The sequence below is a fragment of the Calonectris borealis genome, chromosome Z (genome assembly GCF_964195595.1).
Source record: "Calonectris borealis chromosome Z, bCalBor7.hap1.2, whole genome shotgun sequence".
NCBI classification, from domain to species: domain Eukaryota; kingdom Metazoa; phylum Chordata; class Aves; order Procellariiformes; family Procellariidae; genus Calonectris; species Calonectris borealis.
The window spans coordinates 72,574,364-72,589,877 of record NC_134352.1 but is presented as its reverse complement, the minus strand read 5'-3'; the positions used below and the strand labels follow the sequence as shown (position 1 = coordinate 72,589,877).

At 43.7% G+C, this 15,514-nt stretch overlaps 1 protein-coding gene across 2 annotated transcripts in view; it reads right to left on the bottom strand.

Annotated features, from left to right (window-relative positions):
• Window positions 1-5,274: 5,274 nt before the first annotated feature.
• The window catches only part of LIFR (LIF receptor subunit alpha), a 57,762-nt gene continuing 47,522 nt past the window's right edge, over window positions 5,275-15,514 (bottom strand). For both annotated transcript variants that reach the window (XM_075136412.1, XM_075136413.1), the window contains 4 exons: window positions 15,167-15,328; window positions 14,028-14,121; window positions 13,399-13,477; window positions 5,275-12,730 (listed from right to left, as the gene is read on the bottom strand). In XM_075136412.1, the coding sequence (XP_074992513.1) occupies window positions 12,092-12,730; window positions 13,399-13,477; window positions 14,028-14,121; window positions 15,167-15,328 (974 nt within the window). In that variant the 3' untranslated portion in view covers window positions 5,275-12,091. The remainder of the gene's footprint in view (window positions 12,731-13,398; window positions 13,478-14,027; window positions 14,122-15,166; window positions 15,329-15,514) is intronic.

Sequence of the window (15,514 nt, the reverse complement as noted above, 5' to 3'; positions counted from 1 at the left end):
CACCTGTGCTCTGCCCTTGTTCAAATCACACTTCAGAAAAACTGTCTGTAGAAGACATGGGCAGCTTGCAGAAGAGCTGGAGACATGCATAGCTCTCCTTCCAGGAGAAGCGTGGTTTTGTTTGGCTTAGGGAGCCCCGTGGGGAGAGAGAAACCTGTGCATTGGGAAAAAGCAGGGTAAAGTATATGATCAAGATGTGGCTTTAAAATGAAAGCAAATGGAATTTGATGCCGTGGGCTGTACAGGGGAAATGTGCAGAGTTTGAAAAAGGGTAAAAACTAAAATCCGTGGAGGTGGAAGGTCTGGCTGACTGCTCACTGCAGCAGCCCTGCGGCAGTGGCCAGACACAGCCTGTGCTCGGGTTGCGTCTCAGCCGCTGGCTGCTGGAGAGGAAAGAGTCACGTTTTATGTGCTTGGGGGGGTTTCCCAAACGGTAGTGACCTGTCCTGCCCTGGCGCAGGGTAGGGAGATCCGGCCGGCTGTACCCCAAGTCCTGGAGACCTGCTGTGCTGCCGGTGACAGGGGACAACGCTGATCCAGAAACGGCATCAGCCTCTGCTTTGTCATGTGTGCCTCGCCTTTCCCATCCTTCCCTTTCTGTCGCAGGGTTTGGAGAGCAGCTCCAAGACAAACATCTGGCGGGAGAGGTCTCTATTTTAAGACAATTTACTGCAGAATAACAGGCGTTTTGGTACAAGGCGATACTTCTCCAGAACAAAAGCTGCTCTTTGAAATGCAGGGTAGGGGGGGGTAGGAAATACCTCTGTTGTTGTTGTGGAAAAGGAAGAGCAACAAACGGCAGCTCCCCAAAAGCCTGTTTCTAACTGTGCGTATCACCACGCGGGAATTCGGAGCTGGCGGCATCACCCTGCTGCGGCACAGACTGAGCACGAGTGGCACAGCTGCATGGTGCTGACCAAGCAGGGGGGAATAGCAAAGATGTTCTGGGGTTTGAGTCCTTTAAAGAAAAAAAAAAAAAGTCCTTTCTGCATCCTTTTAAAGATAGTCTGAGAAACTTCCGAAGAGGGAAGCATTCCGCATCTACATCTCCAGTCTCCCTGGAGAAGCTCGGGGCTGGGTTAGAGGCAGGGGTTTCTACTCGAGGGGCTGAGCAGGGAAGAGGTGTCAGAAACACAGGAACATCTGACCAGAGGTGGAGCTCGGCCACCCCCCCGATGCTGGGTCAGGGAAGGAGAGGGGAAAGGCGGACAGTGCATGGCAGAGTGCTTAGTCATTTTCCCAGGAACTGGCCTGGATATGCTGCTCACTCTCTCTGCGGTTGTTTATTAATCACATCATTTATTGTTTGGGCCTTATCAGATGCTCGGCATGACCCTGGCACTGCAGGACAAACTCATGCCCGTTGACAGAGCCGTGTCCTTTTGCCACAGTTACCTGTGCAAACTGGCAATGAAGACAGCAGTCCCAGGTGCTTGTGCCTCTCTTTGCAACTTAATCCCCTTTCTAAAATTGCAGTCCTTAGCTTTTTTCCAGATTTTTCACATTTATCCCAAAAGATATTCCCCTCCACTTCCTAGGCTCCACACCCCCCTTGGTACCAGCCTTGGATGGGCCAAGTCTGGTCTTGTGCTGGGCACTGGCAGTCGGGCAGAACTGCTCCCTCGCCCTGCCCAGGGCACAGCCTATCTTGCCGTCTCCACTGCTCCTCCATCTCCCTGGGGACCAGCTGCTTGGGAATTGGCAGTTAGGTTTCCTCAGGTCATCCTAAAGCAAAATAAGGACAAAAAAAAAAAAAAGAAAAAGGAAAGGAAAAAAAAAAAGAAAAAAAAAGAAAGCAAAAAGAGACGTCAAGGGGAACTAAAGCCAGGCAAGACTTAGCAATGGTCCCCATGATGCTTGCTGCACTGGTGTGCCCTGGGTGGTCAAAGGTAAGGTGCCAGGACCTCTTTTCTGTCCCAGTCATCCCAGCCTAGCCCCTGTGAGCAAAGAGACGAAGAGGAGGAGGGGGCTGCCAGGGATGGGGAGCTGCCCATTGCACGTTAGCCTGCCACAGGTGCCTATTAAAGTTATTATTTTGTCAGCCAGGCTTTGCTTTTGAGAAAATGTTTTCATTCTGTGGGTAAAGCAAAATAAGCCAGGTGGGAAATGCATCGCCCCAGCTCTGCATGTCAGTTCCCTTTGCTTCAGCATCACCCCTCAAGGGGCAAACCTCCTCACTTTAAAGGACTAGATAAAATGCAACCACAGTTTACTCATGGAGAGCAGCATCCACATCCTATCAGCCAGATGTGTCTTTTTTAGCATTTTATTTCTTGGGGGGGTGTATGCACACAGTGGGGTTTTCCCTTCTCTGAAGCACCACCTCGCTCTGATGTCCAAGTCAGGACATCGCCCGCTCCGGCGAGCGCATCCCTCCCGCTCTCTTTTATCATCAGTTTGAGTCACCGAGGGCACCCCGGGTCCCCTCGTGGGGCAATGAGGTGTCCCTGCCCCTGCGCTTGGGTGTCTCACACATGAGTGACAGCCCGGTGCCGGCACCTGCGGTGGCCGCAGCTCTGCGAGGGCCTGGCTTTCCGCCCCAAGGGACACGGCCCGACGCTGTGAGTGCCCTCTTCCCAAGCCCCTGTGGCAGAGACTGCCTGGCAGTGCCGCCACCGGCTGCCCTTATTTCTCTCGAATATCCGTTCACTGTCAGAGCGTTTTTCTTTGTTTATTGTGCATTGGACAAAGACAACGTTGTTCCTCTCCTCCCCCTATTTCTTTTTTAAGCTTCCCTCAGTCTCCCTTGCTAGGAAAACAACGGTGCTGGTTCTTCCCACACTGTCCCCACAGGTTGTGTTTTCCAGCACTGTACATGACCCTGATGTATGGGGACAGCGTGGAAGAAATGGGGCTGCTGAGCACGGACACCCCACGTTCAGGCTCACAAACCAGCAGCTTTCCAACCTTTTTTTGTTTGTTTTGCAGACCCTTAAATAGTTTCTAGTGGGAATAGTGGCAGCATATGTGTTCATTTTTTGAGGGCACGGTGGAATTTTCCTCAATTTTCCTGTCTTTTGAAGACACTGGAGAGGCAATATTTAATATTTTCTTTACAATTTCTCTTGCTTCCATTTTTTTCCTCACTACAGCTTTTACTGCTGTCAGTCAGCAAAGCAGAATTCAAAAAGGAAATCACCAATTTTAGGCAGTTTTCATTTGAACTTCTGATTGCTCTTACCAAAACACAGGGATTTTTTAACAAATGCCTCAAACACAGGGACTCTGTAACCTTTATTTACATGTTCAGAATAACTTCCTGCAGTTGCAAATGCGGGGAAATGCTGGATGCTAATGCTACAGTTGGTGCTGCATTAGGAGCAGCCAGCATCGACAGCACAATGCAGGAGCCAGCAGAAGATAAGGATGCGTGCTGAAACAGGGCTAGGAAACACGGACAGTTCAATTCCCTCTCCCCACGCTTGTCCCGATGGGGAGGACGTCGGGGCAGTCCATGAGCTCTGTCATTACCCAACCTTCGAACTCAGTTGCTGTGATTTTGTAGCCCAACTTATTTTCTTTGAACGGCTGCGACTCTACGTGAAACTCAGACTGTGATTTTAATTACTTTGTAGAAGTGCCTGTATTTGTAGTTCCCAGGTACCTCATAAATGCACCCAAAATTAAAAGCTCCAGCTCACAACTGGCTTGGGGTATTTCACTTACAGTGGCTGTGCTTTGTAAATGTGACACAGCAGGATACCATCAGTGACTGATTTCTGTGCTGGCTTAGTGAGTAGAACCCCCCCGACTTACCCCCGGGGTAAATCAGCACCGGCATGGGGCCGCACACCCTGCGCGTGGGCAAGGCACGCGGCGGGGCCGTTCGCCGCAGGCGAGCATCCTGCGCCAGGGCAGGGATGGTGGTGTCCATGGAGGGGTCAGAACCACCTCGCCTCTCCCAGGGCCAGAGCTCTCAGCTGCTCTCGCACGTTCGCTCTGCAGTGGCAGAGCACAGCCCGGGCAAATCGGTGGAACCCGCTGTGGACGTGACACAGCTCCGTCCCTGCGAAGAAACCCACTACTTCCATGTTCCTCTGGTGCTGCCACTGCATGAGTACCTCCGTGCCAACGGACGGTGAGCCCCAGCTGTCCCTGAGCTGTGTTAAACACTAAACCCAACAGGATTAGTCTGGTTTTGCCAAAGTTTGAACAAGATATATCTGAACAACTTTCAGAAGATACTGCAAAACCATCATCCTTTTACTTCTTTTAGACCTAAGGCCCAGATGATGGAGTGAGATCTGTCTTGAACTCATCCCTGGTGTTCCTACACTGGCCAAAGCAGTTGCAGGGCTTGAGAGTGCAGCTGTGGGATTTCACCTTTGGAACAATTGAAGCCTCTCCTCATTTCCACAGCTCTACATGTTTCAGTCTTTTCAGAGCAGTACTCCTCAGTCCTGCTTAGAGGACTTAGTGCCCTTGATCCCGCACCTCCCCAGCGCTCAGTGGAGCTCACACGTCCTGCCTAGTTGCTGTCATACCAAGACATGGCATTGACTCTCTGACTTTCGAGACTGCCTCCAAAGAGACGGAGAGAGCACAGTGCTGCCATGCAATGATAGCTTCACGTGGTGTGCTGTGATGTGGCGCCTGTCTGTCCGCACACTGCTAAGTCCGTGTGACACTCTCTAGTTCAGAAGACATGGTTAGATGAGCCACAAAATTCCTTGGCTGTCACTAGGACAACATAATTGCCATGACATAATTGGCCTCAAACATAAGGCCCATGTTACAGCCACCATAGAAGCTGATCATCTCCATTCCACTAAAACTCACTGAGAAAGTGTCCTGCGTCACCCAGACCAACCCCACGGTGTGCAGCCTGTGCCCCTTCTTCCTGCTGCTACATCCTTCATCGTGGAATAGTGATGTTCACCACACAGACCTGTCCACCATGGAGAGCCTCCGGCTGCTCAGCTCTGCAAGCCCTCAGCCCAAGCTGAGGGAAATCACACCTCGAAACCCCAGCTGTGAGGAGGACACCGGTAAGTCGACTGGCCTTCTTCCTATCATCACATCGCACGGCAGGAACAGGAGGGCTTCAGTGAACCACGTACGTACGCACTACGGCATGCTGCGCTTAGGAGAAGCTGCTCAGAGAATACCCGCGTTACTACTTGCTCTGCCGATCAAGAAGCCAAGGCTGTGCTTGCCAGATCCTGTGGTTATTTACTCTGGCACAAAATTGAAATACTCTGTTTGTACTGGAGCATGAGCAGAATTTAACTCTTACTTAAAAATAAACATGCAAGCAAGGAATATCAAAACATGTAAGAGTGTAAGAAAATATATTTATTAAATTCCATGGCAATACTATGGTAAAATTGTTAAATACATGCGTATTTTTAGACACCCAAGCAATACAACAGGAGTTACAAGAGCCAAGCAAACTAGGTTTAAAACGTATGCAAAGTTGGTATCTTAGTGTTAGGTTAGTCTTAAATGTCATCTGCCACACTGGGTTATTATTTCCCCAACATGATCCCATGCTTTGTTTTTCAAGCATGCATTTGTTTAACTGCTTAGCTAATAAATTTTCATGTTGATACACTTTGTTGAATCAGTATTTTACTTGGTATGCTACAACTTCATTAAAGTGCCTTGTGATGATTTTGCTTAAATTGTGAAAGAAATATTTTTTCAATAGCGGATTTGGAAGCTGGAAAACTTAAGTATCATACAGCAACAAAAATATGTTAAATGACTGATTAGATTTAGTGTGTTAGGAAGACTATTTTGTCATCTTGATTTATTGATTTATTCTCAGAATTAATTTCTAGAGATGACTATTTCAAATTGGCAAGCAATATTTTCACTAGTATTAAACAAAAGTCCATTAAAATCTTTGTAAAAACAGAACATAAAAACATCTCTAAACAAATTATTTATGCTGTAAAAAATATGGTATAAAAAGAGCTAAAAAATCATTGAACCTGTTCACAGTATATATTTTAAAAGTTACAGCATTATAGTACAACTTTTTTTTTTTTCCAGATGACCTGTATGACTCCACCAGCTCCGCTGTTTTGTGTGCCACAACAGGATCAACTGTTACTTTCTGGTACGATTTCAGACATGAGTTGATTCAGATAGTTGATTCTTTTTTTGCTATCCCCTGCTTTACAAACTTTTTGGACATGTTATGAAGCATAAAGTGTTGTTCATCCTAAGCCACTCTTGAATCACATTAAGGAAATATTGACAAAGTCATGTTCAAGGATTCTTTTTTTATTGTATTACTACGAGAAAGTGTGAGACCTTACCAGTTTCTATTTTGCTTTGCTCTGCTTAAGCTATTTCTTTTTCGAATTTTTCTCAGCCCAAATCATGAAAGTGAGAACATTTCATTTTTTGCTTTGTCCCTGGGTGAGTTTTACTTACATTTTGCACGAGACCAAATGAGTTGCAAAGGTATTGAACCTTCTCATGGAAGTCGTGCATACACTTCCACTGGAGCTGGCTTTCATGTAACAGCAGTCGAGGTGCAGATTTGGGACTGTCCAAAAACCTACCTAGAGATTCTGCTGGGTATCCCATTAAAAAATAAGGATGCCATCTGCTCTGCTGCACCCCAAAGTCACCTGGGCACTGCTGGCACAAAGAGGGTGAGACTGGAGAGGGACTAACCCCATCCTCTCATGCAGCACCCTGCCATTAGACCAGCTCACCTGCATGGGGATGCTGAGCCCCTGCTCTCCGAAATACGAAAGTTCTCTGGAGACTTTTTTGTTGTAAAAGCTGAAGGAATTAATAGATGTTTTTGTGGGGAAAAAGTATTGTCATGCACCCTGGGACAACTTGTAAAGTTACAGAAACCCCTGCCAATATCATCTGAGGTTTGTTTGCATAACATGCAAAAAGGAAACAAACACTGGCTATCTTAGAAACACCGGGGAAAATCCAGAGTTATATAAATGGGGGAGGAGAGAAAAGAAAATTGTTATGGAAGAAACTGTTTTCCAGCTGCTAAGGAGATATTTAAAAATTTAAGACATGAGGAAATTAGTTTTTAAGCACTCCAACATTTCTGAATGCGTGTCTGCCATGTGGGGTCTGGGACTGTGTTTCCAGGCTAGCTAAGGAAAAGGCAAAGCAGCAGCCAACCACAAATCTTGTGAACTGCCGACAGCATCTCAGAGCACCAGGCACACAGGGCACTGCTTAACGCACAGCGGCACAAACTCCATGTCGTGTCTCAGGAGGAGCGCAGATGGCAGCTGTTTCTCTAGGTGAAACTGCATCTCAGAAGGCATATATTCAAGTACAGGGCTCTGAAAAAATTGCTTTGGGAGTTGCAAGCCAACTTCCTCTGCAATATGCACATAGGTACACAATGATGTAAGCACATACGTGCATAAGGGGTTAGGACTTTTCTTAGTGTTAAAAATACTAATACCATTTGCACCGAAGTCTTCATCAAAGTCTGCGGAGGAACAGAAGATGCTACTTAGATGGGGAGCTCTTAATAGATTTATGGTACATGGAGCCTTGTTAGCAATCTGATTCTTTAAATGGTACATTTTTCCTATGTATTTCAAATTCTTTTACTATAGTTCTATCTACTTGTAGGTATACAAATATTCTATTTACAAAGCAGTATTTGGCTAAAAATAGAGCACATGATTTCTCATTGCCTTTTCAGAGTGATGTCTAAATCCCGTCTCCCTCCAAAGCATCCAGTTGCCTTCATTTTTGCTACTATTAATGTTCAACTGAGTGTCCTGGAGGACAAGATCACAGGAAATACCACCGCCCTAAGCTTCATCCAGCTGAAGGTATCAAAAAAAAAAAAAAAAGGTGGCTTGAACGTGCCTCTTCAGAGCAGCCTAAAACGCGAGGTCAGCAGGAGCGTGCTCCTGCTGTGTTCCCAGCAGAGGAAAGCTCTGGTCCCCCACATAAACCGAAGACGAAGAAACGTTGCATTTGCCAATTATGCCATGACAGACAACACGGCTACTGGTTCCCTTTGGAAATGGTTTACCCATGAAAGCAGCAACTATAGATAATAAAGACAGCTATCACAGCAAATGTCAGTCATTGGGTCCTATGTCTGCCTATGCAGCCACTGCATAGCAGGGGAGGTAATTCACTGCCTGCCTGTAATATTAGCTTACTATTTGTTGATATATTAACTAGTAGTTCTGTGAGGTATATCACATGCAGATCTACCATCCCAAAATTTAACACACAAAACCAAGATCCCAGATCCCCCCACATGTCAGAACAACAAAAATAATGAATGTGTCAGATAGAAGAGTGTACGATGTTACATCAAATGTGACTGACGTTCCAAGCATACAGTGAACAGTACAAAAACCCATTAAAAACCCCAAATTGTCACATATGACAGGCATGGCTCAAAAATAAAAAGCAGCAGCACCAATGATTTGCTTCAGAAAGAAATTGCTCGGCATTAACACTCTACAACTCTGAACACTGATCCAACTGGAGAATTGAGTTAGGAGTTAGGAGTAACAACATTTTCGACACAATTCCTTCTGGTCATATCCCTTCTGGAAGTTGTTTTTTTGTTTGTTTTTTAAAAAACTGAACTTTCTATTCTTGTAGGAAAAAAGCGAAAAACCAAAAGAACGAAACCAAAATAAACGTGCAATAAAGGAATAAGACCCTTCAGAAAATGATGGTTAGGAAATGCAGTACTTTAAGTTTCCTAAGACATTCTTCAGAAACAATGTGACTGAAGAAGCTCACCAGGAAGCCCGAAGGCACTAGTACAAGGAGTCTGATCCCCTCTGAAGCCCAAAGTTTTAGCCTTAAAATTTTTATCAATGCATTTAGAGGCTAAACAGCACTGTGCTTTGAAAGTGAATTTGGTAAGAAGACATTCCTAAAGATGCTTCATTGGTCTAACATGGCACTTGGGCTCCGTTCCCTGACAGTCCTTGTCACGCATTCTTACTGCTCCATGCACCTAGGGGTGTCTTCACACGGTCACACACCCTCTCACTACCCATCTGGTATTTGGATTCGCTGCTGAAGATTTAAGATAGGCATTTGAAAGGAGTCCTCACTGGCAGCACTGAATAGGCTCAAAGGAAACCACAGAGGTGAAGCAGCTGAGATTTCAAGTGCTGGAATGAAAACTCCTTCCCGGTTCATAACCATTAGGCAACAGTAAACAATGCTCCATACGCTGCACAAGCCTGTGTCTCTCCCCCATTCGCCCCACTCTTCCGCTACTGATACAAGATGATGCATGTGGTAAGCCATTGCTATTAACAGGACTCTTCTGCCCTACATCCTGGAAGTCAGAACACCAGTCAAATAAAATATATAGTCAAAGTTAAAGAAAAAAGAAAGAAGTGATGGATAATTAGATGAGAGTGCTTTGATAATATCAAGGCAGACCCTGTGTTTGTGGACCTTTCCCCTACCTAATCATTAAGAAATGAAGCGATTTAAAATGCTGTTGCCTTTACTGAATAGGAAGAGCAGCACAAAGGAAAACCTGAGTATGTGATGGTTGTGTTTAAGCGATTCAACGTCGGAGCACTGCGAAGGATATTAGGCTGCTCCCTGCGAGCTCTGTACGTTCTCTGCAGCTGCCCTGGCTTCCAGTCTGCCAAATTAAAAATTGCTAGTACTCCCAAACTTCAGTTTGGTTTTGTTTCTTGCAATACACAGCCATATTAAAGCACAGTTATTCTTCATGATCTTCTGTTCTGCTACAGAGGGGTTTTTTTTTGTTTGGATCACCATACAATACTGATTGCTCCTCTGCATTGAGAAACTGCTCCATAAAAAAACCCAAACCACTCTGTCCTTGACATGCTTTCAATTAAAAGCATATGGCAGCGCAATCTAAAATTCATCTTAGGAGATAAACACATTAAGCAAAATCTGCACTAGTGAAAAGAAATCTGCTCTAAAAGAGATATTGTGAGAAAGGGTTGTTACTATTAGGATTTAGCCACCTCCCAGCTATGAAGCACAAAGGGCAGAACTGCCTTCTTTTACGTAACAGTTTAGTGTTCTGAGTAAGAGGCGGTAATAGATTAGGCATGAAACTTTCTCTTGCGGTGATGTCTGGTGACAGATGGACACCAGCTCTTTGCACTGCCTGTCTGTCTTTTCACTTGCAGCTCTGCTACTTCCAATATTCAACATCAAAAGCAGAATCCTAACTGCACCTTCTCTTCTTTCAGACACACCTCGCACTCTGTCAGGTCTGCAGACAGATCTGTTTTTACCGTCTTCACATTTCACTCCTCCAGGAGGCACACACAGGCAGTTGTTACCAATGATGATTTGGATGCTATTTAGTGTTTTGCCTGTTTGTCAGTTTTGAAATCCCTCTGTATTTTCATTCTACGGAGATGGCAGAGACATACCAACCATCCATTGCTGCGATTAGGTTTAACCTAATGCTTATTTTTATTTTGACGGCCAGATTGCATGGTTTGGAGACCAAATGTCTGCCAAGCTAGCCATCCTCCTGGTCTGCTCCCACACCTTTACAACTAGCAGCTTAGCCAATTCAGCCTCCTTATCTGTTTTGGGATCTTGTTTAGAAAACCACTCCCTCATCTTATTTATTCAAAAAACCAAAAAGTAGCTAAGGAAATTGAAATCTAAAAATAAGATTCAGTTAGGACTTGATGGAGACCCTTTTTGATCAAGCTCTTTAACATTTGACCTCTCATCACTGTGTTTTACAGTAAGGAACAGGTAAGTTAGAAAGCACTTTCTCCTGTAAGCTAGTGAAATTCGTGTATGCCACAATCTGAAGTTTACACAGTGAAATATTACAATTACAGCTATCTAGAGATGCATATGTGAAAACAAGCACTTTCAAAGACGATTGTTCTGAACACTCCTTTAAGCACACAAATGTACGTAATTTAAGCTTTCCTTGCATCACATGTCTGGTAAAGAAGAGGTAGAATTAGTGGCACTAAAACCTCCCTGGGTTTCTCCTCACTGCTAGAGAAATCCCACCTTGTACTCCCAGGCAGGATTTGTAGAGAAGGTCCTTATGGGTAGACACTGGAGAACAACCAGGCAGCAGGCGGCAAAGCTAATACAACAAGGACCATCCAAAGAGCAATCTGCCCTCAAGGAGCTAGTACTACTACCTCTAATTTAATGTGCCAAACTGCTTGGACAGCTAATGTTAGTAGACAGAGATTTCTCCATGCTTACATTACTGTACAGTGCAAAGACTGCTGAACACTGGGGGCGAATGCAGTACTGTACCACTTTGAAGCAGGAGATCTGGAGCTGAAGCTATGAAATACAAAATACATTAGTGTGATACATTAGGAAAGATTAACTCCTTAACCGAAGGATAGAAAAAATATAGAGCATTCTAAGTTTAAAAAAAAAAAAGTTTTAAACTTTATGCAGTTCTTATTGAGGTTTAAATCAGTGTTACACTTTTTTCCCCAAGTTTGTACCCCTGAGTCAAACATTGAATAAACATTGTACAGTAGGTACAGAAACTAGTGTCTAGTTAAAAAGCAACAGATTTGAATGCCATTGCTTCAGAAGTGATGAACAGTGACAATACCCTTCTGTATGGGAGAAGAAAAAAAAAATTGCACTGTCATTTGTTCTCAGTTTATAACCAGGTAAAAGATCTCAACAGTTTCCAACCACAATGTTTCCATGTGTTAGGCTAAGGTTTGTGATAAATGAAACCTTCAGTAAGGAAACCTGTTGGGGCTGCATCATCTGAGTATGCACGGTTGAAAACAACTACAACAAAGCAAAGCAATCGTTCCAAGTTATAAGTTGCCTGAGACCATATTAATCTTGGAGCACTATGTGAAGGTAGGCAGAGTTCTTTGACTATGATTATCAGGAGCTCTAAACTCAATATCCCTTATACCCAATATATTTTACTAGAGTAATAACTAAATTGCTATAACTTTGGCCTCTCAGCATCTATTAAAACGGAACATTAACACTTTCGCTAACTTAAACATAACATTCAGCTCACTAGAACCTCTGCTGACTGTCTCCAAGAATAATTCATGCCTTTTGCACTTTTCCTCCTCCTTTCTTTACAACATCAGGAATAAGAGCTTATTTAGAAGGCAGATTCAGGTGCAACGAGGACTCACTGTTAATCATTTGGTTTGTTCTGAAAAAAGTGTGTGAAGGACCACCCTATGTTACTGGGTTTGGGAGAGTCTTCATCATCTTTTGGAGGAAGCAGAAACTGTCGGGAATTAATGGAGCATGGGCTCCCAAAAGATGCATTTTCATTGTTGCTTTCAACTGATCCAGGAGAGTCTGGAGTGTCCACGTTCCAGGCATTTGTGTTTGCCTGGGGTCTGTAACCTGCAGTTTTATCCAATTCTTCCTCTGCAGGTGAGCGACTCTCTATTTTCAGAGCACTGATAGGCAGCTGCATTTGTGGCTTATAGCCTGCTGTAGTCACTAAGTCTGCTTCTGGCTCCTCCTCTGGTTTAATTTGAGGCTGATACATTGACTGGATGTCAATGTAAACCACCTGAGATGACCCCACAGGTTCATCCATCGGGGGATTTGAGATCTCCTCTTCAATGATAGGGGGGCAGTAGGACACAACCACGTGGTTCTCTGTTTCTGAGTCAGAGCCATCTTCAGGCACAGTGGTGTCTGCTGCTGGGGACATCATCTCTGTGTCTTCAATCTTAGGAGCTGCAGACCGTGTCTCCACCACTTCAACACTATTGGGAGTACAGGGGTTCATTTCCAGTGTTTTAAGTGTCTTGTTCCCCTGAAGCGAGAAAAAGACAAGAGAGAGACTAAGCCAAAGACCTGAAAGCAGCAACTTGCCCACATTAAATCAATATGTTGGCTTGTGGCTTGCACTCACCCCACTGCCATTAGTACAATAAAAAAAAAGTGGTTTAGTTCTCATTTTCTGGCTCATCATATATTCCTGTTAACGTTAATAGTATTTCAGCCAACTTAAAGAGACTCCAGAACTTGCAGTAAGTGTTTGAGAACTCTTTCCCCAAATCTTGGCTTTGTATAACACATTCCAGAAGGTTATTTAAATGTTATGCCCAGTTCCAGCTACTATGTCTACCAGGAGGTTGGCGATATGGCATGTACACTTCTCCATACCTCCTACTTCTCCCAACACTATGACAAAGATGGGTACATTACTCCCACATCATTATCATGAACTGAAACTTCCCATTAGTGCGGGAGGAGAGAAATGCAGCAGTCCTTTCCTAGTTCCAACTTTGCAAATAACTACATTAACAACAAGAAAGCTCTAGATAGCACCTGACAAAAGTTACTCAGCAAGTTGTCCTGTTCCCCCCTGCCACAGAGTTTTTTCTACAACTGAAGCAGAAGACTCCAAGTTTGCAAAATAATTCTTTACTCGCAATACCTTTTAGAAGTTTAAAATACTAGATTTAAAATGAGGGTTACCTCACAGATGTTCTTCTGAAACTGCAGTGCCTTACTGTTCTCAGGATTCGGGATCTCTGGATAAAACGTTTCTTTAATCCTTTAAAGAGGAAAGAACAAACTTTTAAAAGTTACCAAGCCCTGAAACAGACTGCCAATACACAAAAGCAGTCAGGACATTTCCCTTTAATTCAGAATACTGAAAACATCTGGCACAAAGATTTAGTGTGTTATGCTTTCACCAAGTATTTAATGGAAAAAACAGCAAACCATTTTTTGTTTTAATTTTTAAACCGGGGAACTTGATACGCCATGTTTACGAAAAGTTGAAGATGGGATGTCTACCTGAGTGTTTGTGGATTGCTCACGAATTATAGTATGTCGCCAGCTTATTTCCACTTGGGAACTATTTATAGCTGGTGCTCACTGGGAGACAGGCTCCTGCAAAACTTTTTTGCATTCCTCACTTTGACCTCTTTCCAACTCAATTTCTTCCTCACCTTCTACAATGTGTTTTTGCCACCCACCTTTAAACAAAGCCCACTGACATCTTTGGATACTTGGAGAAAACAACGAGTAACTAAAATCATGGAAATCTCTAGCACTGAAGCAATCACATCCAGGAAGAGATCAGAACTGAATGCATTTACCATTCCCTCTTTCGGTAGCAGAAGATGCTGGCCACCACTCCAAGCAGCACAACCACTGCCACGGGGATGAGAATTGCAATGATTAATCCTACAGCTGGGGGACAAAAAAAGAAAAGACAGTAAATATATAGCCAAACTTACCACCAAGTTTTATGCCTTTTCTAACATTCCCACAGATTAGAGACTGTTTCATCAAACTCGTCTAACAGTGGTCTGCAAACAGTGACAGTATGTATACCATACACTTGCCCTTTGCTGGAAGGGCAAAAGTCCATCCATAAATACAGCTGATTCAGTGATAACTACATGAATCATCAGATACTTCTCTCTCATTGCTTAATTGCAAAAGGCTTCATGTGCAATGCAAGACTGATTGCCACTGTAATTTCTGTTCTCAGTAAGCACTGGAATTGCACTTTCAGGTTAGCTGAACTGGCCAGATCTCTGATAATGACTCTTACTCATTGCACAAACGGCACTGCCTTTTATATGGTTGACAATGCTTCTAATCCCCATGGTTTAGTCCAATACATTCCCACTGCCTTCCTCCATTGATGTTAAGTGTCTCAAGTTTGACTTTTCGTGTATTTTAGTTGCACCCTAGTGTTTAGTTTTTCATATGAAATACTTTCTTTTTTTTTTTTCCCCCTCATTCCCCAAAGTCAATCTGTTTTTTTCTAACTGTCTTTCTGGGTTTGTTTCTGTCAGGGGATTGATAAAACTGAATTCAAAGCAGAGAGGCATCTGTTTATAATTCTGAAGCTGGTAAATATTTCCACAATGTCTTTCTTCCCACCATGTATTAGCAGATATTCATCATGGGAAACTTGACAACAACAACTAGCTGCTTGAGAAGACTAAGTTCAGACTCCACCATATTTAGTAGTAGTTTAGAAGTTATTTTTCTTGCATACATTACCACGAACTACAAGGTAGCTGCAATAGGAAAGGAACTTTTCCTCACCCTGAACTGTACCAATTTTTGTATTTAAAAATAACCAACTAAATAAATTAAAAATAAGACTGTAGGCCCAAACTACCTAAGGGGACCAGAAAAAAAAACCAAATAAGCTCAGCTTTATATACATTGTACAGCCCCTGTGCTGAAGACTATTGATGAACAGGGATATTCAACTTACAGTCCTCCTTTGTCACCACATAGAGGCTGTTTGGAGGGCTCAACCCACCAGCAGTGTAGGCTTGTAGGTCCAGTTGGTAACTTGTTTTGCCTTGAAGATCCAGTATTTTCAAAGACTTCTTTGTTAAGTCAGTGATATTCTTAACTTTAAGTTCTGGATTCCCTGTTTGTTTGGAAGCAGTAACAAAAGCATAATGTTGTAAGAAAGGATTCTCAAAGACAGCCTCAGCTTTAGCAAGACTTTCTTGAAGTCAGCATATGAAACCTGAAGAACAGTCTGTGTAAAGGAAAACTGAACTAAAGAATCCTAGCAAAGCTGCTTGCTTACACAGCACCAAACAGCACAGGA